We start from the raw sequence: 28,000 nt of genomic DNA on the forward strand, positions 1-28,000 counted from the left end.
GCCAGGGAGACAGCTCAACAGCATAAGTACCTAAAATATACATATTTTAGGTATTCAAGGAGTTGTCCCTGTTGGGTTGAAGCATGTTTGTTGTAAAATCCTGTATCAAGATGAGCTCCTTGGTAAAAAGTCAAAACCCTGGCAAGGATGCTTTTGAGGAACACCTTCAGATGTTTAGATGTGCTCTGCACCTCGGTGAAGACAAGCTTTTCTGCTACTCAGAGGCTAATGGGAAGAAAATGGCATGGGCACTTCAGTGCTAATGGCTCTGCCATTCCATTCCATTCCACAAGAAAGGGAAGGAAGGAGGACAAAGGACTAGCTCCCCAGGGAAAAACAGTCCTTTAATAATTAGAATAAATGGGTTATAGGAGGGGTTTGGGGGTTATAAGAGGCAACTAATTAAAATTCTTAATTATTCAGTCTTATAAAGATTTTGTAAGAGGAATGTTTTTAAATTATTATAAATTTAGACTATCAATTCCCAGTTGATATTACTTGCATTTATATTGCATGATAAAACTCTCCTATGATTCAACAATTGGGAGAAACAATTCATTTTAATAATTTCAGTATTTTTTTACAGTTTTTCTAAAAGAAGATGTGTCATAGGCAGTACATATCTGCTTTCTTAGTCCTAAATAACTTATTTCAACAGTTAAGATACATTCAAGATGCTAGTACATCATTCATTCTGAGGGTGAGTGTGAAAATAAGGTAAAATTTAATAATAACATTTAGGTATAAGGTGTTGGTTATTTACTGTGGATTAGGCACTACACCCAAGTGTTTCATACAAATTATCACATTTGCTATTCACCACAGACATACGAGATATATTTTATTACTGTTTCTCTTTAAACATGAGGAAAACGGGAGGTTTGGAGAAGTTCATTTTTGCAAGATAATAAACTGGAGGTGGCCAGTGACGCAGCTCAGCAGACCAAACACCTGCTTAGGCAAGCGCAGAGGCTGGGGTTCAATCCACAGCAACGCACACCGCTCTGGCCCCGTCCCTGGGCATCGTGAGTGGACCAGGTAGACTGGGTGTGGTGGTGCACGCCTGTACTACCACTGCTGGGGAGGCTGAAACAGGAGGATCACAGGGAGTCCGAGCTGTATAGTGCGATCCTGTACCAAACGCATTAAAAAAAAAAAAAAAAAATCCGAGGGCCAGTGGAGTCAGGGTGGATTGGGCTGGAGGCCCACATCAGCTCCGGACGGAGCTCCAGTGCCACAGGCAGGCTCCGTGCTCAGGCTGCGCAGCGCTTTGGCAACTGCCCCAGTAAGCCAGGATTCAACCACACTCTTAACCACTGTGTGATAGCGTATAACGTATTGGTTTGAGTTAATTGTTAAGAAATCTTCATTTTTTAAATTTGACAATTTTTATCTTCTTTCAAATAAATGAAAGATTTAAATATTCTGACTCCAAAAAAATCTTTGGTTTAAAAAAAAAGTTGGCAGAAATGACTCAGCTGCAGAAGGTCCACGGACCTGCCCGACCATGTCCGCACCTTTCTGCATCGCTGTAGCTGTTCTGACTAAGCACACAGAGAACGTGCGGCTTCTCTCCCTCACAGCAGCTGCGCGGTGCGTGGCACGAAGACTCCTCCGATGAGAGAAGCCTGTTTCCTTTTCCTTTGGGGCCTTGTGATAGGACAGCGTAAGTGTGCTACTAATTTAAGGAGCCAGAACTGAGAAGCCGCCTGGAGTGCATGTCCCGGGTATGCCCAAGAAAACTGCTTTCGTTAGTACGCTTCTTGCGGTACTGAGGATCAAACCCAGGGCCTTCCCAGTGAGATACAACCCCTGCCTTTTACATTTTTTATTTTCAGGCAGACTCTCACTGGGTTTCCCAGGCTGAACTCAAACTTTCAGTCCTTCTGCCCAGCTCACTAGTGATTACAGGCTTCTGCCACCATGCCCAGCTAAATAAACCTATCTCAGAGACAAACAAATGAAGCAGTCATGGGAAAGGCAGGGCATGTCAGCGGCGGTGCTCAAGAGCTGGGAAAGATGGCCGTGGTGGCGCTCTGAGGCCGTTTGGTCCCTCGAAGGGCCCAGAGGCGCTGCCTGCCCCGGATTCAGATCACCCAGAACGTCCAGCTGATACCTCTCGCGGGGGCTTTTATAACCAAACAGTCCTGCAGATTTGGCAGTTCCTCTGAATGTTTGTCTAGCACTTCTTAGCTCAAAATTTTGACACAACTCGTTTTTATCTATATACATTTTTATTTGACTTACTATAATTTTTTTTTTATCCAAAGAGTCTCAAATTAAGAACCTTGTATTTGCAAAACACGGCTTTTTTTTCCCACAGTTTCCTTCTGATCCAGGCCAGCCTTGAACTAACTCTGCAGCACAGGTTGTTCTTGTGGTCTTTCTGCCTCAGCTTTCTAGAGTGCTGAACTACCAGCACAGACCACCATGCCCGGTTGATGACACTATCACCTCAGTTTCCCTACTGTGGCAGTTCTTCTTCATGCAAAATTTGTATTATATAAATAATTTCACTAGCTAATGGGTAGAGGAACAGAACAAAAGGAAAGAGGAGGGGTGTGTGTGTGTGTGTGTGTGTGTGTGTGTGTTTACAGGTGAATATTCTTTTCTGCTTTTCAGAGAGTTCTTAACAAAGTAAGTTTTAAAAATTTTTTTGAAAAAAATTTTAGCTGACTGCCCCTCAGATAAAAGACTTCTATCTAGAACATAAGGAATTTCTTAAAAATCTGACTCCAAAAATTCAAAGATTCAATCAAAAGTGGGCATCTGAGATGAACAGACACTTCTCAAATGAAGAAATACAAATGGTAGATAAATATATAAAAATGTTCAACATCATTGGTCATTCAAGAGATGCAAATTAAAATAAAGTAAATTTTGAATCAAGATCTTATACTGATATGAGCATGAATGATTTTTCTCATTCACTCATAGATTTACTAAGAGACACATTGTCTCAGTTTTTTTTTAATACACTAAAAACAGGAAAATTAGTTGCTCAGCACAAAACCACATAAGTTCAAAGAAATCATTTGTTTCACAATAAGACCAACAAAAAAAACTGCTTAAAGATAACGTTAGAGCTACAAGCTTAGATAAGTTGTTAATGATTATGTAGTACCTGTTGTTAAAATGGAAATGAAGGTAACAGCAATGAAGAAGATGACAAAAATCATTTCTATTCTCATCTGGAACCAGCGCAGTGTTGATAGATATAAGAACCAGTTGGCAGTATGCAAATTCAGAGCTTTGTGGAACAGAGTTTCAAAGTAAGGTTGCCGCCCAAAGGCTCGGAGTGTCCATAGTCCTTTTAAGCTTGTGACTAGATGAGTGAAAATTGGACTCCTGCCTGTGAAATATTTCCATAGAACATCATGCAAATCAGGTAAACATAGAATGCAATTTCATATTGCTATGATCCTGAAAAAGACTAACTTACCTGGATCATAAAATGAATGTCACTGGTTGGAAAGGTCATTCTGGTGCCATAATTTGAGTAGATAGGATCTGTGAGTTTTTTAATGCATTACCTTTCCTTTGTACATGCTACCATGGATGGAAACTTATTATGAAATTATTACCCTTGTTTATTTATACTTCTTACTTAGCATTGGGCATTTTCTTTTTGGCTAACTCTAAATTTTTTATTGGTGAGAAACAATTTTTTTCTCTTACAAATTTTTCATGTTTTTCCTTGAAAGTGAACACATCAGGCCGGGGACCTAGCCCGGCAGCATGAGTGCCTACCTAGCAAGCACAAGGTCCTGAGTTCAATTCCCAATACCAAAAATAAAAAGGAAGTGAACACTTTATATCACAGAGATCCATGAGTACCCATGTATAGAGCAGCTAGGACACAGTCTAAATGTCACCAACAGATGAATGAAGTAAAGACATGATGTTTACACACAATAGAGTTCTACTCTGAAAAAAGAAGATAAACTTGAGTCATTTGTAGGAAAATGGATATACCTAGAGACCATACTGTTATGTGAAATAAATCAGACACACAAGTTTAAACATTGCCTAGTTTCTCTTTTCTGAGAAACTCAAAGTCTAAATAAAGAGCAAAATGAAAGATAACAGGAAACAGGGAGATAGGTCTTTTGCAAAAGGGAAGGGATCAAGAGACGAAAGGAGAGAGAGGGAATAAAAATAGAATTAAGATATATTAGGAGGGCTGGCCAGATAGCTCAGAGGATTAAAGAGTCTGCTTAGGCACAGGCAGGGACTGGGGGTTCAGTCCCTGGCCTGCCTTGTGGGCCCTGCCCTGGGCGCACTGAGACACAACTGAGACTGGGCCTGGTGGCATGCGCCTGTAATCCCAGCACTTGGGAGGCTGAAAACGGGAAGATAGTATGAGTCAGATCTGTGTAGTGAGACCCTGTAGACCCTGTACTAAATACCTAAAAAAAGGAACTACATATTTTTTTCAAAAGATATGTTATGTATGTGTACCAACTCCCCATGAGGAACATAATTATTATGTACTACAAGCATGTACCAATAAAAATTTTAAAATTTAAAAAAAGAAAATGCACCCTCAACAAGGCTAATGGAATTATGTTTCTCAAAGGGTTCAAATAGATTTTGAAGGCAAATTTGGATCTGAAAGGCAATAAGCTCAAGAGGATAATGTATCAATTATTTATGATATCCCATCACTTTTTAATTTAATTGATATAATTATAAATGCATGCCATTTTCACCAGTCCTAGTAAGATTCTATGCACTTGTTTCAAAATCAAAATAAAGTCACAATATCATTAATTTAAAAAACCAACCAATTGTAGGAAAATGGATGCGCTTGAGACCATAAAGTTAAATGAAATAAATCAGAATGAATAAATCAAACAAGCTTAAAGATCACATGATTTCTCTCATATAAGAAACACAAAATATAAAACAGATTGTAGGGCAAAATAAAAGATAATAGGAAACAAGGAGATAGATTTTTTTTTGCAAAAGGGAAGAAAATCAAGAGACGGAGGAAAGAGGGAGAGAGGAAGGGGAAAGGGATTTAAAAAAAATAAGCTGTGTTCTAAATAGGCACCATCTCTCCAGGATGAATGCAATGATTATATACTGCAAATGTACTAGTACAATGAGCAGATACAATCTATTTGTGCTTTATGGTACAGTTTCCTTTTAAATACATATACATACTATTACTATATATGGTAAATAATTTTAATTATTGCATATATGGATTATATATGCATTATTGCATATAATAATTTTAATTATATATGCAAAAGAAAAAAATTTTGAAAAGTAAATGAAGAAGAATCTGCCAAAGTGCACGTGGCTCTTTCCAAGATGAGCACAGAGCATTCAGCACCATACCTTCAGACTCCAGTTGTTTGAGTTGCTGTGAAGTGCGGAGGAAGTACGCTCTCAACATAATAAAGGCCGCTATCACTGGTACAGTTGCCAGGAAGATGTAAGGCTGTAAAACTGAGACAACAGCTACGGCTCCGATCACAATTAACAGCAGCTGTGGGGTCCAAGAAAGCACATCAGTGAGCAAATGTTTCCACCCATAAAGCAGACAAGATGTCAGTGATTTATTTCTACACCAGCTCACCCACCCACTCTCACTCATTCTCAGTTACAGACAGGAAGGTGTCCTTCTACTGGGAAGGCAGCTACTTCAAAATACGTTTTTTTCCAGATTGCATTTAAATTCAAAAAATTGGGGCCAGGGAGATTGCTCAGTGGAATAAGTGCTTGCCTGGTAAGTGCAAGGTCCTGAGCTCAATCCCTGATACCATCAATAAATAAATAAACAAATAAAATAATAAAATTCAAAAAATTGTTTAGGTTATTGACAACAACAAACTTGAAGTTTTGAAGACACGACGCTCCTTGAATTCAGGGTATTTTCATTTCCCAAACAACTTGAAGTGACACATGATAAATTTTAAATCAATATAAAATTGTCAGCCTGACATTCTTTTAAAGCTATTTTGAAATAATTTCAGTATGAGTGTAAATTTTAGGATTTGTTTGGTTGAGACAATTTTTGACATTTACACTGGAGTCTTTTCAGAAATCTTTGATTTAAATATAGGTTTAGGAAGATTAATTATGACAGAGGGAGCAGAAATCAGTAGCAAAGCCCAGCTTCTTCAGGATCTAGAATTAAGGTACATCGAAAACAAATGTTGAACAAGGAGAAAAAGACAAAGGGCTCTGAGAATCAAGAAAGAATGACAACAAAGCTAAAAATCATGGGAAAGCAGAAGACAATGCAGAGAAGAAAACAAAGCAGTCTGGAATGTTAATGCCCACTTTGGCTCCTCACAGGAAAACCTGCCTTTGAATACACAAGGCAAACCCAGAGAGGACTGACAACCCCTACAATAAACAACAGATGGGTAGCACCAGTGCCAGGAGAAACCCACACCTCTTACAACCCATAAGTACAATATAGATTTTATTCTGAAAGTGATTCCTTTTGTATGGCAACCTGCATACAGGAAATCCACCGCAGCCTCCACCGTATTTGGTAGTAGGATAATCAGAAGCCATTCAAAGCAGGGGTTTTGTTGAAGACTGAGTCATTCTTGGGAATCAGAAGTCACAAAACAGTCATGCCACAGGGGTCTCTGGAGTCACCCTACTACAATTACTGAGTGTCAGACTTCGAAATAAAATTAGAGGAGACAAAGAAAGCCTTTATGTACTCATAAAGAGAACAATCCACCCAGAAGATTTTAAACATATATGCAACTAATATTAGTGCACTCAATTTTATAAAGCAAATTATAATGGTAAAGGGAAACGATTCACCAAGAAAATATATTTTAAATATATATGCACCTAATATTGGGGTACTCAGTGTTATGAAACAAACACTATTCAATATAAAGTGAAACACAGGTCCCAATTTAGTAATAGCAGGTGACTTCAGTAATCCTACTCTCACCAACAGATAGGTCATCCACACAGAAACCAACAAAGAAACATCAGTGAAGCTCTAGAATTTGACAGATGTCTATAGAACATTACCTGCGACAACTGCAGACTATGCATATTCTTCTCAGAAGATCATGAAAAGTTCTCCAAAACAGATCAGGTTTTAGGCCATCAAGCAAATCTTAACAAATACAAGATGTGAAACCACAGAAATCATACCAACAATGGAGATTGGACAATTCACTTTTGAGTGATCAGTGGGTCATTGCAGAAATCAGGAGAGAAATTTAGAGATTCTTAGAATCAAATGACAATGGAAACACAATGTATCAGAAGCTCTGGGATAAAGCATAATCAGTTCGAGGAAGGAGGTTTATAGCTATAAGCGCCTACATCAAAATATCAAAATAATCCCAAATAAATGAGCTAATCATATGTCTCAAGGTCTTAGCAAAACCAGAACAAGCCTAACAGAAGCGAAGAAATAGATCAGAGTTTAAATTAATGACATGGAGTAGAATGATACACAGGATCCACACATGGATGATTAACACAAAAATTGGTTCTTTCAAAAGATGAACAAGATTGACAAATATTTAGCCAAACTAAACAAAAGGAAGAGAAAACCTAGGTCAAAAACGTTAGATATTAAAATGGGGGATGGGAGCACAGAACAATTTTAAGGCCAGCCTGAACAATAGAGTGAGATTATGTCTCAGAAAATAAAAAAAAAAAGTGGGGGGGAATGGTGGTGTGGAGCACAACAACAACTCAGTCTCTTTGAGATCCAGCTTCCAGAACCTGGACACTAACAACCTGGGGAGGGGTAAGAAAAGGTAGATCCCTGGAAACCAGGAAGGATGTGCCAGGAAGTAAAAATGCACAGAGACCTGGGAGGCAGGCCATAGGCAGGCCACAGCACACAAAGGGAAGAAACAGTCTACTCTCACTCGGCTGCTGGCTCATGGCTTGTAAGAAGGGCAGTCTACAGAGACAGTATGCAAGTGGGGGCCGCCACAGGACTTCAGGGAAAAGCTGGTAGGGTGCACCAGCAAATGCTGCGAGCTGCAGCAGCCGCGTTTTGTTTTTCCCTTTTCTCGGCCAGTATTTCCTCTTTCTTCTTCACCAGTTTACTAGGGCTTCACACATTTTCTTTACTCCGTCATGCCTTCCTTATTTCTTTTTAAATTTTCTCTTCTGTAATTTTTCCCCTTTGATTTTTTTCTTTATAAAATTTTTCTTTCCCTTCCTTTTTTATATTTTATTTCTCATCATTTTTTCTTTCTCTTAACTTCACACAATTCTATAACCCCTTTATATTACCCAATCAGATACTTTGTATCACTTCTTTCTCTTTTTCATATCATAGAATTTATAGCTTCAAAGTTCTCCCCTCGCATTTCCTTATTTCCAAACACCATATCTTTAATGGTATAACCACGAAGGTTGCTAATCTTTTCATAGGTAACTGTTAAATTACTGGGGAATTCTTTTCTATCATTAGCTGAGATATGGTTGTTGCCTGCAGTACATATTAGCTGTAACTCAATACCTGCGTCATCTTAGTGTTTACACCATAATTGCAGATTTCTTCACTAAGAGTAAGGGTGGGACATAACTGGTTCTTATTGTATGTTTACATCCAATTTGTACTGGACAGTAGGTGTAACAGCGTCACAGAACTGTCACTGCTTCTCTGTAAGCCAGCACTCACATTATCTTTGTGACATTAACAATACTAGAGTACATTCCCAGAGCACTTGCATGTTGGGCTAACTAACCTGCATTCTCCCCTCCCAAATTAACCAAGGTAATCAGATGTTGGTGCTTTGCAAAGGATTATAGTTAGTCCTGCTCAAAGTTCATCATCGAAAAGCAACTAAAGTGATTTCCATACTAGGAACAAATTCTTTACATGTATCTACAAAACTCAGCATAAAACAAAAGGAAACACAGAAGAGAAAACAAAATTCTTTCCTAAATTCCCAGCTCCAACATAGTCAATAAGGGGTGCACCAAAGAGCAAACTAGCTTAAACCACCCACCCAAATTACTCAAAGGTGTAACAGAGGAGATTAGAAGAAAGATCAAAGAGGTACTCAGTGGGATCAGAGAAGATATACAGCTGATGCAATAAAATACCTGACATTTTGGTAATTGGGGCAATGACAGGGTGTAGCTCCAATCTGCACAAATCTTTAAATTGCTTGCTATTTCTACCTAAAATTTCAAAGTAACATATAGCAAGGATACTTTTCCAAGATAAAATGTTCCTACAACTCCCATCACCAAATGGTGGAATACCAGTTCCTTACTCATTCAACACATAGATGGGTAAATCTTTACTGTGTCAGGTATTGGAATAGGTACAGCATGACTCAGTAACCTAAAAGCGAAGGCTTCTACATTCTATTCTGGTCCTACCAGAACTACAAGAAAAAATGAGCATTAAATTACTACTTAACAAGATACTTTATCAATAGCAAACTAAAGGTTTTTCCTAAGTCTTATAAATAGGAACTTTGGGGAAAAAACTATCTTCTAAACATGTTTCATTTTAGGAATATAATTTAATTTAAATGGGCCAGCCAGACACGGTGGTGCACACTTGTAATCCCAGCACTCAGGAGGTTGAGGCAGGAGGGTCTCCCTGGGTTGGAGGCAAGCCTGAGCTACATAGTAAGTCTCTGTCTCAAAAAAATGAAAAGAAAAAGAAAAAAAAAGAATCATTATAGTAAACATCTGAAAGACAACTGTTATTACTTTAGTATATTAGAACCATTTAATTGGTCCATTAGAGTTAGGATCTTTTGTTTGATGTTGGTCGTTGTAAACTGTACCGCATTAATTTTGACGTATGCTATCTTTACTATGTATTGCCAAATTGGTGACATTTTCATTAAATATTGGCTGGGGAAATGACTTTGTGGGTAAAGGAAATAAGCTGTTCTTTGACTTGCTTTCCATTGAAAGTATCAGTTCCTTTTTAGTGAGTGAGGATATGGTAGAGATGGCTAGGAATGAAAGTGTACCTATGTTAAGAAACAATAGGTAGTACAATCGTGTCGACCTCAAATGAATGTAAAGGCCCATTGGTTAAAGATTCAGTGATTCTGTTAGGATATGGTGGAATATCCAAGATGAGGACTCGTGGGAGGCCTTCGGGTCATGCTAGAATGTCCTGGAAGGGGATGGTGGGATGCTAGCCCTTTCCTGTTCCCCTCTGTTTAGCTGCTGGCCATGAGATGAGAGGTTTTGACCTCTAGTACACTCCCACCTGACGTGCCACCTCGCCAAGGGCCCAGGTGATCATCGCACTACAATCTCTAAAACTGTGGCCCAAATAAACCTCTCTCTATCAGTTAATTTCTCTGATATTGCTGTGGTATCAAAAAGTTGACCAACACAAGTGGGCTTGGATAGTTAGCTGGCCAAGGTGTCATATTGGGTTATAAAAGAACGAGAAGGGGGGTACATGGAAGTGATAATACATTCACCAAATACCACAATCAGACTTCCAGCAACTACAGCCACCACGGTGGTAGCGCACCTATGGTACAAGTGCTGCAGCCGCCTGCTTGCTATCATTGAAAGCTCTAAAAGGTTCACCATACTGAGAGAAAAGACACTGTTTTACTTCTACACGAGGCCCTTATTAGCTATGGGGGCCAGGCCCTAATAATTTAGCCCTATTTGTAAAATTAAAAGCACTAGTTTAATACATTTGATACTCCTATATACAAAGAAATCTTAAATTATACCCTAGTTTTTAGTCCATAATTGATTACACAGGAGTCATTCTTGGCCAGGTGTATTACTGAGGAAGACTTAAATAAAAGCCTAAAGACATAAATAAGTAAATAAGTAGAGGGCTTTCGCGTCAAGACCAAGTGTGAGCACACTTTTCTGCATTCTGATGCTCATACCCCTGGCCTGTACTCTCACAACAGTGAGCACATATTTCCAGTTTCCATCCTAATTACTCAAACTCTAAACTTCTCCTAAAATATGAAAATATGAAACCTAAAAAGTGCTACATCTGTGAGGTGGCATATTTCCTCCCACTAATGCATCTCCAGTGTTCTTGACACTGAAGCGTAGAGAAACAGACAGAGGACAACAAAGGAAGGTCACTTTGGAATTGGTGAAACAGAAGAAAAAAAGTGAATGTCTAAAAAAACCGTGCAATGACCACCCCACTTGGCATTTCAGAGTCCTTGAAAATGTCTAACCAAGAGATAAGTAGGATTAATAAGGGTGAATAAAGGAGTAGTAAAAAGATATAAAAGACACATTGCAGAGACCAAAGTAGCAGGTCAATAACACCAGTGCAATTAGGTCAGTGTGCAAACATATATTAAAATTTTAGAAAGGAGTCCTTAAAGCTTGCAGGCTGAAACTAGAAGATTTTGGTTTTACAATACATATGTTTCTGCTTCGTGGAATAAATAGTTCACTCAGACACAGAGATAGGTATAACGCTAGGAGATGTTTTCACTGTTTGCCTTTAAGATCAAAATTGTGGTGGGCAATTATGGCATGCCACACTGAAGCATAACTTCACACCTGGAAGGGACCACTATCAGCTTTATTTTCCTATTCTATAGGTAATGAACCTATAGAATAGGAAAAAGGTAGCTCAAGCAAAAACAATGGCGTCTTTGGGTCTCCTACTTTCATTTACAGAGCTCCAATCTGTAAAGCAAATTTGTCAGGATATCATCAACAGGAAACAGACTGAAGAGAAATTAAGGGTTTTAAGATGGAAATCTTAGACTCCATGGTTTAAATCTATTAAGAAGTCTCACGTGTTCAGCTGTGGGGCCTCCACAGAGGGCGCGCCACTGGGGCTGAGGCCTAGAAGCATTTTCAGCACTGCTTCCTCCCTTCTCTCTGCTTCCCGGCGGCCACGGCTGAGCAGTTCCCCTGACGAGGCTGTCCTATGCCGCCATCTCTGCCTTGGCGCCAGCCAAACTTGGACTGCACGCCCTGAAACTATAACCCCAAGTAATTACTTCCTCTTCTAATCTGCGGATCTGATGCATTTGTTCCAGCAACAGGAAAACTGACTGACGCAATAGCTGTGCCTCATTTTGTGCAATAGATCTATCCTGAAATGCTGCGATCAGAGTGAGTGTTTACTTGTCTGGACATAAGTAAGAAGAACCAGAGAAGCTCGTCCTTTCAACAACCTTTTGGGATGAATTATTTAGCAAGGTCACAATGGGTCACTTTTTGCTATATTGGGATCGCCATATAATATACTTCTTAATTTGAGGACCTCTTCTGTTAGAGATAAAATAGGGAAATTAAATAAACTGTTCTGCCTAGTCACATGTGAAGCAAAACCAAACGAACTTCAGAAGTATTAGGATTTGAGCAGAAACTATTCAAACTGGCATAAAAGAAAGAATCTGAGAGCTGTCATATATATAAAAATGTTAATGTACAAAATAAATATTTAAGAATTAACTCTCCCAGAGGATTTTTACGGAAAGCCTCAAACTGACTTAGAAGATACTCAGTACACTATCAAAGTAAGGAAATAATTACTAAGGAGGCACCATTGGCCAATGTCTTCGCAATTAGGTCAAAGTCCATGTTGCAGCTTGTACTTGATTTAATAATGCTAATCTTGGGACCAGTCATTTATACCCCTAGAATGTGGAACAAATGTCCAGCATTTAAAGAAATACACAAAAAATGTTCCTTTGAATGTGTGAACTAAAAATATAGATAAAAAATCCCAGCAGGTACTGCTGACTTAGATCTCTAAAGACACTGACTGTAGGAAGTTGCGAAGTCCTCTTGGAATGGTATATTCATTTGATTGTGTCAATCATTTCCAGTGGCACAAACTGACAGGCTGGTTTTTCTCCATCTTCCAATGCTTTTTGTGTACATACATGCATGATGGTTCTGTTTTTTTTTCTTTTTTCTTTAAAGTTGTCTTCATGTCTCATGTTGTAGGGCAGGAGAGGAGCAAGAGAGGAGAATGACTCATCACTCACTCCTTTTCAGCTGCTTCTCCAAAGAGGTCATTAAGGTGGTGGTACTTGTTCTCTGAAGCTTCAACTAAATTGGACAGGAAGCTCAGAGAGCTGTGCTCAAACCCAACAGCCCAGAATATCAACAGCAGCCCTCTTGAGTTCTGTCATTGTGGTGTGTTAATGTGGTTACCAAGGTCATGGTCATCTCAACCCCCTCCCTGCCTCTGCTCACCCAGAGACTCAGCCTCACTGCTGGGCTGCCCTGTAGGCCTATTCATACCTGTCACTCAGGGACAGCCTTCACATGACCTGAATCTCTCTTTTTCCTTTTATCTGTTCAATTTTAGTTCATATCTGCCTCTTAATTGTGGTCCTTGCCGTATGGGAACAGTGAGCCAATCTGTGCCAAAGTGCTTGTGAGTAACTCTGGTTCTGAGTGCGACCCAACCAGGGAACCCATCTTCATTACAGTGTGGGCTTCTTCTTACGTACAGTACATGGACTTCCAAACTACAGTTGTATCTATGTAAAAAATGTCCCATTCTGTGGCAAATAATTTAGGGCAAGAGTCTTTTTTTTGCCTTTCAGATCACTCCAGAGAAAAGTTGTTACATCCAGATATGGGATTGCCTTGGGTTAGGGAGAGATAAACAATTTTGCTTAATTTACTAATGTTATGTTTATTTTGAAGAATTGGTATTCACAAAATTTATATGATAGATGCCAAGTGTCAAATGAAAATCGAGCAAAACCTTATTAACTTCTCTTTGTAAATACAAAAAATATAGGAATACAATGATAGTTAATAATAGTTAATTTTTACAAACCTGGATGAAGTCAAATATGGTAAGAGGAAGGATATCATCTAGAATGGCTATATCTTTGGAGAATCTATTAAGAATCCCACCTACAATACAAGGAAGATAAATTTCTTAAAAATTGAGTAATTTAAAGAAGATATACCCATGTATTTAATATTACATTTGGATTACAGCAGAAGCAATCAGAATCCCAATAACAATTAGCATGTAATTAGATAAATCCAAACTTAGCAAATTTTGGTTTAGCCCAAGATTCTAAGTTACTATGTGCATAAGTTACAGTCACCAACTTTTAAGCATTTATAAAACAGATTACTTTATGATTTAGGTAAAAAACAAATGAACACAGCATCTTTAATAGAGCCCTCATTATAAATTACCTCAAGAATGGGTATCTGTCCTAATACTACAAACTCGCTTTTTGCCTTTGAGATAATTCACTGTGTCTGTTGCCATCCTTGCTGTCTTGTCTCTATCCCATCACACAGAGCTCTCCCTCTCCTGGGACCTTCAGGCTTCTCTGGGTCTCCCATTCAGAGTCCCAGGCAGCTCTCTCTCCTTGCATGTGCTAGCATGTGGACTTCTCTGCTATATTTTCCTTCTGCCCTCTTCACTGGTAGTCTAAGCTTCAGCCTGTCTTCTAAGTCCTAGTCTCACATTTGTAAGCTCAATAATTGCTGTAATAAAAATAATACTATATGGATTGTCTACTATGTGGCAGGCACAACACCAGGCATTAAGATAATAGAGGTGAATAAATCATGCTCCTTGCCCTTCAAGAATTCATCATCTGGAGAGGACTTAGACAAACAATTAGATAAAATATAATACTGTGCAAACAAAATCATATTGAACTTTATCATTCATCCATTATTAACCGTAGGATAAAGTCCAAAACCCTTAGTTTAATATTTAATATTTTCTACAATATGGCCTTATCTGTCTAGCACAAGCTTCCTCTGCTAATATATCTAGTTCAGCAAATTGGTCTGTCCTTTAAACATACTCCACACTTTCTTACCACCTACTTTCCCCACATTGTTGTCTTCCTGAAAACCTTTGCCCATCATCTCTACTTATCCAAATTGGTCTTCCCAGGCCCAACTCTAATGATCCTCCTGCAAGACAAATCAGTGCTTGGTGCAGCTGGAATTGATCTTTTCTTTCTTGTCTGTGCCTTGGGGTTACAATGTGTGTTGTATAGTTGCTTGCACATGCAATGGTCTTACCTCTTTTCCTAGACTGTAAATTGTAAGAAGTCACCTATAGCAGAAGGGACCGTAGCAAAAAGATTTATATGTAGATATTATTTATTCTTTTCTCTTAAATGTATTTGGTACTCAACGTCCCAGCACTGGGATTACAGGCATGCTTCACCATGCCTCGTCGGTCTCAGTAGCTGGTTCAGCATGCCTGGGGGTGGGGCCAGCACGGCATGTGGTGCCAGGGATCAAACCCGGTCCCTGTGCTTACCTAAGCAGGCACTTAGTCCACTCAGCTCTCTCACTGGCCCTAGATATTATTTATTCTTTAGCATCTTTCATTAAATATATTTGTATATATTTCCATAAATAAGCCAAAAGTTTTTTTTTTAAAAACCCATCCCATAGTTTATAATTACTGTTTACAAACTAAAAGTTGGCTTTGGTGAAAAAAAAAATCATACAGTTGTGTGTATTTCCTACCGTGGTAGTCTGTCAAAATACACATTTACACTTTTCATCGATTCAATACACTTTTCTAAGCACTTACTATGTGTCTGTATAAGCTTAAGGCCATTTAAAACTGACAGGAAAATCAGGCAACAGTCTCAGAAAATCAAGGTCAATCTACAATTGCAGAAAGGCACATCTGGGAGAAACTGTAAGCATACATTGATCTTGTTATTGTCAAATATAGCAGAGAATAACTAGGTGACAGTTATTAAAAGAAAGCATAACCCATGTACACAAAAATTGGAGGGCAGAAGAAAGGCAGGAGCAGGATAACAGCCATTCTAATCAAGTGGCTATTGCAGTGCTCAGGACCAAAACTAAGAAGGAACACAAACAACGCAGAGGTGTTTAAGAATCATCTCACAAAGCAAAGTCTGGAGGGCCAGCCAAATAGCTCAGTGGATTAAAGCACCTGCAAGCAGGCGCAGGGGCTGGGGGTTCAATCCCCAGGTCTGCGGTGCTGGCCCTGCCCCCAGGGCCCGCTGAGAGGGCAACTGAGACTGGACGTGGTGTCGTGCCTGTAATCCCAGCACTTGGGAGGCTGTAAACAGGAGGATCACTGAGTTTGATCTAGTAGTGAGACCCTGAACACCCTGTAAGCCCTTCCCTAAAACACAAAAAATACAAAAAAAAAGGTCTGGAAAGTAGGAACAAGATACAAAGAAGGCTCAGAACCCATTATGTGTGGTATCTGAATGAATGAGGAACTTGGAAAAATAAAGAGGTAGAATAGAAAGTGTACCACAGAGGAACAGTGCCTGCTAGACCCAAAAAATGAGGAGAAGGGAACACTTACTTTACTTATTTCAGGTGGGCCATGTGGCAGGCAAATAGATTGCTTTGTTTCTTTCCCACAGACCCCTTAAGATAATTATTTCTTCACTCACCTTAGAGGTGAGCAGGCCAACGCTCAGAAAAGTAACTTGCCTGGAATCACAACTCTTTCAAGGTCAAACTAGGGCTCAAACTATGCTACTGCTCTGCAACTGTATCTCAAAACTCATTTCTGCCTTAGCCAGAAACTAGGGCAAATCCCCAAGCTTCTCTGGGTCTCAGATTTTCATTAAAAATGACTTTATTAGAGTAAGTGTATTGGTCAACCACTTAGGTCTAAAATTCTTGCCCCCAAAATGGGGAATGGCAATGGATACATCAGAAGAGGCAAACCGTTAGTGACACCCTGGGCTTCAAGATAAGTGCAAGGGCCTTCCTGTATACTGACTCTGAAATTTTGTTATACAGTAAAAATGATGGATATTCCCTGAGAGTTTTACATATGAATTTTGCTACAAGTCTCAATCTTGCAATTTATTTCTTGCGGTACAAATGCCTGGGTTTGCAGCTCATCCTTTCATCTGTGAGCCCCTCTGGGGTAAAGACCGTGCCTTAATGATCTGCATGTACCACCCGCCCCCGTGGTCCCCAACCTGCACCCTGGCTTAGAGTAAAAGCTCAGTGGCTTGTTGTAGGGATGAAACTTAGAAGGGCAACTTACTACCCTCAGAATCTCTCGATGTGAATTCACCTAAGGGGAAACCAATGAAACTGATCACTTTCACAGTACCTTATTACCCAAAGTTTTGGTCTCTTCATTCCATTACTCTGAATTTCTGTCTTTTTTACCTATGACAAACAGTTTTAAAATAAATTTGGGATCTCCCCTAACCTCAAGAAAAGAAAAAAATGAAAAATAAAATTTATATGGTTTCCCTTAAACAGTTATGTAAAACTAGGTTATTTTGCTCTTTGAAAAGACTTTATTAGTAGAAGACTTTTACATTTTCCTTGGTCATTTTAAATCATAGCCTTCTTTGAACAATACTATATTTGGCTACAAGATGCCTGGAAGCTGAGACAAATATCCGAAAAGAGGACAAGTGATGCAAGAGAGATTGCCTCTGCGGCTGCGGGCCATCAGCAGCCCATCCTAATGAGCAAGGCTACTGTAATCACTGGGTCCCAAAGCAGCAGCACCCACACTCTCGGATGGCCTGGGATGTCTGAGAAATACACCTGTCAGTCGCAAGACGGCGTACTACGGGGCTGGAAAAGCCAGTGTTGCTACAGAAAACCAACAGAACTGCAAGCCCCACTGATTTTGGATCAGCAGTTTCATGCTGTACACGTAGTCAAGTACCTGCTTTCAAAGTGTTGAGAGTTGACATGGGCGCCTGAAGAACAGAGCGCAGCATCTTATGGTGTAAAATTTTCGACACTGTGATTAGCGTATGCACGAGCGGCAAGCCTCTGAACAGTCCCAGGGCGAGCAAAGTGTCGGCCACGCCCACGTAAATGTAGAAAATGTAATAGAAGCTGGTGCTTGTTATAATCACGCCGTAGCTACTGTTTCCACTTTGAGTCCTGTTCCCTTCCTGCTCAGGAGGATTGCTGTAAAACAAGGGAAGGAAAACCTTACTGGGCAGCAACACTTACCTACAGAATTTCTAAAACATGGGGAAAAAATGAAATAAATTTGAACCTAAAGGAACACAATGTATCGAATTAACAATGTGTGCTCTTAGTATCAAGTTCTTTCTATTGCAAGACAGTAAAATTTTTCTCACTGAAATATATATGTACACATAGTTAATATTTAGTAGATTAAAATACTTAAGAGAAAATACTACATGCATAAATCTGTTGCAAGTGTTTTTATTGTATTTCATGGAGGTGAAACAAAATTAATTACTTTAGAAGTACACAAAGGACTTTGGGGTCTGCATATACCTACAATTTAAGCAAAATACAGTCAGCCCTCTGGAGCTGTGGTTGTAAATCTGTGAATTCAACCAATAGTGAATTGAAATATTTCAAAAATTTCAACTGTACTGAAAATTTCTTGTCATTGCAACAATCATGTGCATAACATTTATCAAATGCAGTATGTATTATAAGTAATTTGGAGATAATTAAATTACACAAGGAGAAGCACATAAGATATATCCAAATACTACACCATTTATGTGAGGGATTTAAGCCTTTGTAGGTTTTGGTATCAGGGGACCCTGGAACACATTCCCCTAAAAAACTGAAGGATAGCTACAATTTGTTTTTTTCACTGTCTTAATGGGGAGAAATAAAACACAGGGGATATTGCTATATTGCACAAGACCCAAATAACCAGTGAAAATAAAACTCAATCTGCAGTAAAATAAGAATACTCACTTTTTAAGTAACCACAAGACAACTAGAGAAGCAGCCACCTGGAATGAAACAATACATTGTTTATTTTTTCCTAACATCTTTATTCGTCTCACACCCATCTCTAATTTCAACACAACCAACACCAAAGTACACACTTTCATTTCTGCTTTGTTTTCCAGCAGCTTATAACAGTTGCTTGATCCACCATTATTTGTGGTAAGAACACACTGAGTTTACTGAATTCAATTTTCAGCAAATACTTGTCAATTCTGTCTTTTATTCAACAGGAACCATATTCAAGGAATCTCGTAGGATAACAATATTACATCTAAATATTTTTAGTAAAAACCTTTTTAGGAAGAGACAGAGGTAGGCCTGCAGGCAGTCAATCTCCTTGGCTGCTTTAAATGATTTCATTTGATGTGGAATGATTTTCAAAGACTCTTACCTGGGAGACCAATTAATTACTGGAAAAGGTAAACTTAATATTTCTGAAAATCAATTGGATATTTCAAATGTATAAAAATTCAGAGTTTATAAATAAAAGTAAGATGTATTCAGGTTAAAACATACACTATTTGTAGTAGCATTCTTAGAATTTAGTATTTTTTCATGGTGAAAACATTTGCATGAGGAAGAAATTTTTTAGGTTATCTCTACATAACAAAGACAATTTTTAAACAATTGTGGGTTTTTTGATCCTTTGATATTTAAATTATTTGTGTTCAGTTATATTTAAATTTGGCACACCATTCTTGTAAACCATTTGGAGAAATTTAATCTTATGTTGATACCATAACAATCGCAATATTAGAAATAACTCTCAAGTTATATAATCAATCTAATGATGACTTCCCCAGAGCATGAAATAGAAAAAGGAAGCAATAGGGAGAATAGTGACTCTACAAATGAGCACAGAAGATGACAGAGGGAGCAACAAATACGCTTAGAATAAGTCTTATACTTGAATTTACCTGAGTTAAAGTACATACTACATTAAAAGTTTATGGGGAACATTTAGCATTAATTCTTACACACTGAAGAACTTTAAAAGGTTCGTATATTTTAATTAAATCCCCCAATTAGATGTGACATTTTCTGACTTTCATACTTTTCTACATTATACACACAGCATCCATGCACTGACTCAATGAAGGGAAAAACTTTCTTTCTTGACCTACAAGTTCAACATGATAAGAAACTCAGAAATGATCTACCCCTTTTAAAAGTCTTTGTTCTTGTACAAATGTCTTCCTGCCTCTCAAGGCTAACCAAAGTACCCGAGATCCTAGATAAGGATACTGAATTGGCTAAGGTATTCTTTCCCTTTTCATCCAATTAAAGGAGCATCAATAATGCCGGCACTGCCAACATTTTCTGAATAAGAGTAAATCTCAGAAACAAATTTAAAGTTATTTCTTCTTTTTAATAATTCAGCTTATCAGTACAGTTAGGTATACATCACGATCACATTCATCATCCAGAACTTGTACACCCCAAATTCTTATTTTTTCCCATTCCCCTCCCCTCTCTCCTGCCCTTCTTATTTACAAAAGCTTTGTTTCCATGTTATCTTCCTTCCCTCATTTTTTCTCTTTCTTCCCTTTCTGCCCTCTTGTGTCCTTTCCCATTTGAATGTCCTTCCAATTCCACAATATCTGCTATGCACTTTGGCCTGCACACACACTCCCAGCTTCTTACAACAGAGAAAAAAGGTGATATTTAGACACGTGTCTGATTCATTTCACTGAAGAGTTCGGTTTCTAGGAGCATCCATTTACCTAGGAATGTCTCAAGTTTACCCTTCTTTACAGCTGAGCAACACTAGCTAAATATTACAAACAGCCCAAATTGATGAACAGATAAACAAGATGTGAGTTTTTATACAAAGAAATAAATATTTTATAATATTTACAAATGGAATAACCAAATGAGTCTTTTAAAGAACTACTCATTGCATAGTCACTGCACTAAAATCAACCCACATTGATTTTCCAGTCCAAACTCCTTTAAATGACTAGAATAAAAATATTTTCAAAGACTTGACTTACTAACTTTAGTAAAAATATTTTGGACATCGAGATACAAATGAAAAGTGCAGGGGAGATAGCTCAGCAGCATAAGCGCCAGCCTAGATACAAATGAGTGCTTTCTAGAATTCATTTCCAACATGCTTTGAGGTTATAAATATCATGCAATTTTAGATACAGTGACAGTCCTGAATAGTAAACAGGGAAGGCAAAAATCTGTTTTCCATTTTCTGAAGGTTTTAGGCATCATTCTCTGTCACACAGAACACTGTATACTTTAATGGGAGTATGTTGAATCTCTGTTTCTTTAACAGTGTAAAGCTACTCAAGGATTCCTCATCAGCAGACAGAAAGGAAGCCAGGAAAGAATAGGTAATAACAGATCCCTGACACAGTCTTAATAGAACGGAAGGACTATACAGCATCCTCAGCTGTTCCCATCAGTGACACGGTGTGGCTGCTGGAGAACATTCCCTAATTTATCCTGTGCTTCTCTTCTCTGTTCAGTCAATGATGCACTGCCAAGAAGACCACTAGAATGATCAGCATAATAGAACTTTTTTCTTATTTTCTTTGTTCCAGATCCAGTGAGTAAGGCAGATGCAGATGCCCACAGTGTGTGCCTACAAGCATGCTTTTTCCTTGGGTGACACATGACAGCATTCACTGTATTTTTAATCAAGCCTCGTGAAAGACACCCATGAAAGAGGAATTGGAGAACTCTTTCACAAAGTGGACAAATGTGTTGGAAGTAATGGGGAGTGATTTATAGAAGATTCATAGCAACATATTTTATTGTAATAGATTTTATTTAAATATTCATTGTACATAGTGATGATCATACTTTATTATTCTCTAAGCAGGGTGCTATGGTTTGTGTCTGATTGTCCCCTCAAAGCTTCAGGCAGTCATTGGGGTAGGCTTCTAGAATCTGTGATTAATTCATGATTCAAAGCTTAGGATTATGGGTGTGAGTGCTACACTCGCCCTGGGGCAGAGAGCTTGACTACAACATAAGGAAGGGAGAGGGGCTTGCCAGCTGCCGCAGCTGCTCCCCACTTTTGGCTCTTGCTCTTTGCTGTTCTCCACTGCCGTGAATGGCTGCCCTCTGCCATGTGCCACTCTACCTTTAAGCCAGCTGATTACGGACTAAAACCTCCACTTTGAGCTAAATAAGCCTTTCCTTCCTTAACTTTGGGTGACAGGTATTTTGTCCCTGCAATGAGAGAAAAGTAACTAAGACACAGATTTTCAAATAACTTAACTACCATGATGGATTATCTATCACCTGTAACACAATTGAAGTACCAATGACGTGTTCACTGGAAATGAGAAGTGGGTGTAAACAAAGAGTAAAATAAAGATAATTGGAAGTAGGGAGGCATTTTTCAAATGGGAAGGGCAATGAGAGATGGAGGGAGGAAGAGAGAAGGAAGGAAAACGTTTTTTAAAAAAGAGTAGAAAAAATGGAATTAGAGCTTTTGGAAGTGGGAAGGGGAAGAAGAACTGGAGGGAACAGGGAGGGATGGAAGGAGAAGGTGACCAAAAAAAAAAAAAAAAGAATTAAGATGTGTCATGCACATGTTCAGACTCCCCACAATAAATATATTACATACTACAAATGTGCTATACAAATTATTTTTAATAAAAGGAAAAAAAAGAAGTTCAATCTAGAAGAAAAACCATTTAACTTGATTCAAAGATGGAAACAGGATTGTAAACACTAGTGAATGAATTGTTCAGGCATATAATTAAGCATATAATTTAAAATTACTATGTTCTATCATGTTTCTGCTATTCAAAATTTTTTGTCATTCAAATTTTAAGAGCTAGTTAATTGCTGCTACCTATAGAAGAATGAGAAAAGCTCAGCATTTATTATTTCTTGCTCAGAAGAAGGATCATCAATCATTTTATCCATTACAAAAATAAAGACAACTTTTTTGGAGCAAGTGCAAGAACTCAACTAATCATGGGCAGTTGTATAGTATTTATATACTCTTTCATAATGTACATTGCCTGATAACAATGAACCATTGTTTCCTTAAATGAATCATAATATTCTAGAAACGCATAGTGGCTCAATGCTATGAATCGTTTAATATACAATTATTCTGCAAGGCACACAAGTTCAATTCTATTCAATTGCACAGGAGAAAAGTCCTACAAATTAACAATTATCACCACCATATTCAGACTGAATCTATAACAAATCAGATAATGTAATCTTTCAATACAGAGGATCAAATTACTAACAATTATGAAAGCCTGTTTGAGATTAAATGGGGCACAGGGTGAGTTTTGTACCTATTAATGTTAGTCATCTGGCATGACTGCAGATATTAATGAGGTAAATCTTGTGACACACTTCAACAGCATATTTTTCTTATCTACATGTCAAATTACCCCACATCATATTTGTGCTAAAGTGTAAATGAACTACTGAAATTTTCATATAGAGTGATACAGCCTTGTTTACCTGACTGTCTTAAGCCTCATAATAAGGCTATGACGCTAATGATAAGAAGAACCAAACCCTACATCGCTAAGCGTTTATCACGATGCTTTTTAACCCACAAAATGGTCTAATAAACTGGTACTTTTTCACTTTCTTTTGTATAGCTGAGGAAATGGAGTCTCAGAGAGGTAAACTAACTTGTTTAGCTTCACATTGTTAATATGATAATCAGGACTCTTAAGTTTTTATTCATTTTAATGAAAAAAGATAAAATAGTAATGAAACGGTTTCAAAACAAATTAGTAAGATGTTTACTGTAATTAATACATTGCTTATTATTGTCTTTGTAGCAATTAATCAGAGGACAAGGTGTAGACATGGTATCTTATCTAAACAATATTAGTACAAACTTCTATTTTCAGTGAACTAAGAAAAAGTAGCTGTACATCTATCCTAACTCTCCTGTGCATACACACATTTTTTCCTTCCCTTTTTTTCACAACAAAACTGTCTTTTATTTACACTTTTGTGAGGTTAGTAATGCATGACACTAGGTTGCCTGGCAGCTGATGGCTAACCTTAACCAGACAGGAGGCTCATCTCAGGAGTGAGGTAGCCTGTTTGCTTTAGCACTGGGCCAAGTCCTACCTACATATATTCGATCGATTTCCTAGCTTCGTGGCTCCCAACATATCCCCTTTTCTGTTTTGTTTTTTAAGAGATAGGTATTCCACTGCAGTTAGAGAAGCTGTATTCGGAGAAATCTTTACAAGACTTCTTATACTTGAAGCCAGTCTAAAGGCTGTAGGTACTTGAATTCAGCAAAATAACCCAATATAGTACAAAAGTCCATAATAGTAGTGAGTTATCAGTACAACTGGAAAATGTTCAAAGTTGTTGACTTGAGCCTTTTACAGCTCAGCATATTAATATAGCTTTACTTTTTATACCTTGTGGTTACACTTTTCTGCTGGATGGTTAAGACCAAGTTAAAGCAAGACCTATATAACAAGAAATGTAACTTTTGTATCTGACAAGCTCATTCAAATCCCAGGATTTATGCTGTAACCATGAAGAGGACCTTGTAGATCTTTTGTCAGTGTCAGCCATCTGGATGAATCATGGCCATTGCTTGACCAATTTGCCCTCTGTGAAAGCCTGAGAGAATTTTTTCTCTCCAAGCGACTCTCCTTAGGCACACTCTACATCATCAATAACTTTCCTCTGTGGCCCCATAATCTCCTTGATCAGGAAATCTGGGACACCACTGAGAGGATGCCACAGCAGAGGTTCTCTTATGCCCTGAGTTCTCACGAAGTGCTAGGGCCAAAATATTGCCTATCCTTGTAGCCCCTCTATTTCTCTAAATTTTGCTCTGCAAACTTTAGTTGTTAAACATCCAGAGGAGAAGCTTATTGATATTATTACCCTATAACAGAGGCAGTTGAGCTTAACATCACTACCTGTCTGAATATCAAATGCCTTAGACATAACACTGAACTACTATGTTCCAACAACCATGGATATTCTAAAATTTAAATCCCTATAGAACATGAAAAAAACACATTTTTACACAGAAATTTAGAAACCAAACCATATACAACATTATAGCAGGACAATCCTATGACTTTTTTTTTCTTTTCTCTTGTTTTCTTTTATTACCTTTTTAAAAAAATTACTTTAAAGAGAGTATAACAATAATTGGTAAGACATTAGAAGCAGTATGCATTTAGAAGACCAAACTCAGGCTAGGCACTATTCTGTACTCAATTGCAAAACAAGTCTCTCTTTGTTTTGTTAATTTAAAACAACAGGGAAAAGAAACAGATATTACCAAAATTCAGAATTAAATGGGAAACCATGGAAAAGCATGTACAACTTTTTTTGGCATATGACTTTATATATTTAACACTATTTTACAAGACCATGGAAAATGAGACTACCTTCTGAACTGAGGCTAAAATCAATCTAACAATAGGAAATACATGTATTTGTAGGCCTAGCCTTCTACTGCCTCAGGAGAGGCAATTTTCACTGCAGCAGTTTCTCCCCTAAAGGCAAGAATGGACCCTCAGGTTAGAATTAGGTTTCACTTTAGGATATACCAAGGGACGTCCTTTGGAATAAGTATCCGGATTAATTTTTCCACAGGCAGAATCCAATCCATTGCCATGTCTTATTGTGCCTACATAGTGCTTATTTGTATTTGTTTCATCAGCTACGTAAAGGGATTCCACATTCCCCCATGGCAAGCCTTTTGCTGGTGTTGGGTATAGCTGCCCTTTCAGACAACTGGTGGGCAAATGCTCTGCCTTCACACCCCACCCCACGGCGCTCCCTGCCAGGCTTCTTCTGGAACACAACGGGGTGCTCAGCTAGAGGGAGCCCGGCCTGCTGCCAGCCTTCCAGACCTCTCCGTGGCCTGCTGTGCTACCTGCTTCTCCCATTTTTTTTTAAACTTAGTAAAATGAAGGACAGCAAAGGTGTAGCAAAGGAACCACAGTGATGGCGGTGAGACACACACATTTCTTTAGGCAAGTGGGTGATTTGTATCTCTGGAAGTGTTAAAATTATTTTAAATCACTAACATATTTATCTCATTTTTGAGTCATTACTTACATATTTAATGGTATGATATCTACCATTAAGTGAACTTAGAATGTAGTACAGAATTATTTCAAATAGTAACTGAAAAGTTTTATACTTTGAACTTAGGAAATGTTTAAAATTTTTTCATGCCTGAGATATAATGAACATATGACATAAAGATTATAGTTAGTAAAATTGGGATTCAAGCTAAATGAATGGATCATAGCTGCTCTCGCTGCCAAGAGTGGTTACTGGCAATGATGAACAGGTTCATGTGCTTTACTGAAGTAACTGTATGAATTTCATCATGTTAAATACTTTACATATGTGCAATAAAATTTATTTTTAAAATTTCATATAGTAGACATTTAAGAATATTATACATGCTATACATAAAATAATAACATATTAACTATTGATTTATAGAAGATAAGAACTATATGTGAAACTATACCCCTATGCACCATCAAATTGCACATATATATATACAAGTAAACCTTTCCAAACTGTTTTTAATTTAACCTGAAATCCTAGTACTATCTTGTAACAGAACATTCTTACCTCAGCCAGAAAAACAATTAAGCACCAAATCAGCACAAAAAACAAGCTCTTATGGATAGTGATGTAGCGAAGGTATGTGTTCCATGTGGTCACTGTTGGTACACTCTCTACGTCATCAAAAAAGCACTCCTGAAGAAAAAGTCAGTTATTACAACAAGACAATACTATTTCATGCCACCATTATGGTTTTATTTTTAATATGTATAAATAAAGGAATTTCATATCCACTGGAGCTACATTGCTTTTCCAAAAATGAGAAAAACTAATTCTTCAAAATTCTAAAATTATATCATGGGTTTTATAACTTTTTATTATATGACAATTTTAGTATTTAAGTGCTTGAAAGTGCCACGCCTGTTAAAATGAACATTATCAAAAGGAAGTTTCTCAGAATTCTCCTTGATTTGTCCTGTTTCTCCAAGGGTCATTGGACAAGTACAGCTTCGCGTTTTACTAGCCTGACAGCCAATTTTGGTTTGTACATTCCACAGTAGCACAAGGTTAATTCTTCCTCAGCATCACTTAGATTACATAATTCTAATCTTAGGTATATTCCATTAGGAATCTGTATTTGTCCTCCGGCAAATGCATTTCAAAAATTTGAAAGAAAGATTCCTGATGGTCTAATGTGAAAGAAACAATCTTATGAGCTCTGCAACACTCCCAGAAGTGACAGAACCATGAGGACAGGTCCTAGGAAACAGGGCTACAGTACTTTGATTAGAAGTGAGATGTTTTTGTATTTATTTGTCAAATAGGCCTAAACTTGAATCCAAGTTCCACCTTTGATACCTCAGTGGCTGCTTTAAAGCAAATATGTGAGCTCTGATTTCAGTTAGTTTCCTTATCTGTTAAGGAGGGTGAAGATATATCCATGGTCCCTCGCACAAGGCTGGGGACTAAGGTGTGCTCAATGGCACTACAAGCAACCAATAAATACTAATTAGTCAAAGAAATCATTCTTTTCAAGAAAATTTGTAGGCTATATGACTATCTGCTATAAAGTTTCTTAGATTTGAGTAATTCACTTAGATGAATATTTAATATTATAGATGGATTATCATATAGGAACCTTCTTTAAAATAATGTAAACATTGAAAATATGTGTTTTAGGTATTACTCCTCTTTTTCACAAGGGAGAATATTCTGAACTGGATATATTAAATGACTTGTCAAAACCACACTGCTTTTAAGTGATCTGAACTATTGAACCGGTCAATTCATTACAATTGTGCTTGTAGTTTATTTTACCCAAGGTATGTAAGTTTTCTTGTAAAAACACAACACCTAACCCTCTTTATTTATATGGATTTGTGTTCTTAATAATTGAAACATCTTGTTCTTTAAATAATAAAACAATTGAGCACGGTGGCTGACACCTGTGATCCCAGCACCAGGCAGGGCGGAAGATGGCCCTGAGGTCAAGGCCAGCCTGGACTACACAGTGAGCCCAAACTAGACAGCAACACTCTGCCTTGAAAATTCAAATAAATCAATTGATTCAATAATAAAACAGACTTTTTGGAAGCGGCAATAGAACTCAGGACCTTGCACTGCCTGAGGACTGGGCAGGTGCTGTGCAGCTGAGCAAAACCCTCAGCCCTAAAACAAACTTTCTGTGTAAAGATTTTCATCCTTTAACAGAAACTGTTTCAGAAATCCAATGCCTGATACAAATTTGAAAGATTAAGGGGCCAGGGAGATAGCTCGGCGGCATAAGCGCCCGCGTGGCAAGCACATGGTCCTGAGTTCAATCTCCGGTGCAAAA

At 38.0% G+C, this 28,000-nt stretch overlaps 1 protein-coding gene across 2 annotated transcripts in view; it reads right to left on the minus strand.

Annotated features, from left to right (window-relative positions):
- Positions 1-28,000, minus strand: part of Cftr (cystic fibrosis transmembrane conductance regulator) — a 182,797-nt gene that overhangs the window by 51,363 nt on the left and 103,434 nt on the right. For both annotated transcript variants that reach the window (XR_002818877.1, XM_004644850.2), the window contains exons 15-20: positions 26,233-26,361; positions 18,616-18,653; positions 17,588-17,838; positions 13,742-13,821; positions 5,350-5,500; positions 3,125-3,352 (exon numbers count right to left, since the gene is read on the minus strand). Coding sequence is in view for 1 of the 2 variants with exons in the window: in XM_004644850.2 (XP_004644907.1) it covers positions 3,125-3,352; positions 5,350-5,500; positions 13,742-13,821; positions 17,588-17,838; positions 18,616-18,653; positions 26,233-26,361 (877 nt within the window). In the remaining variant the exon portion in view is untranslated. The remainder of the gene's footprint in view (positions 1-3,124; positions 3,353-5,349; positions 5,501-13,741; positions 13,822-17,587; positions 17,839-18,615; positions 18,654-26,232; positions 26,362-28,000) is intronic.

This window comes from Octodon degus, unplaced genomic scaffold, assembly GCF_000260255.1.
Source record: "Octodon degus isolate 3935 unplaced genomic scaffold, OctDeg1.0 scaffold00213, whole genome shotgun sequence".
NCBI classification, from domain to species: Eukaryota; Metazoa; Chordata; class Mammalia; order Rodentia; family Octodontidae; genus Octodon; species Octodon degus.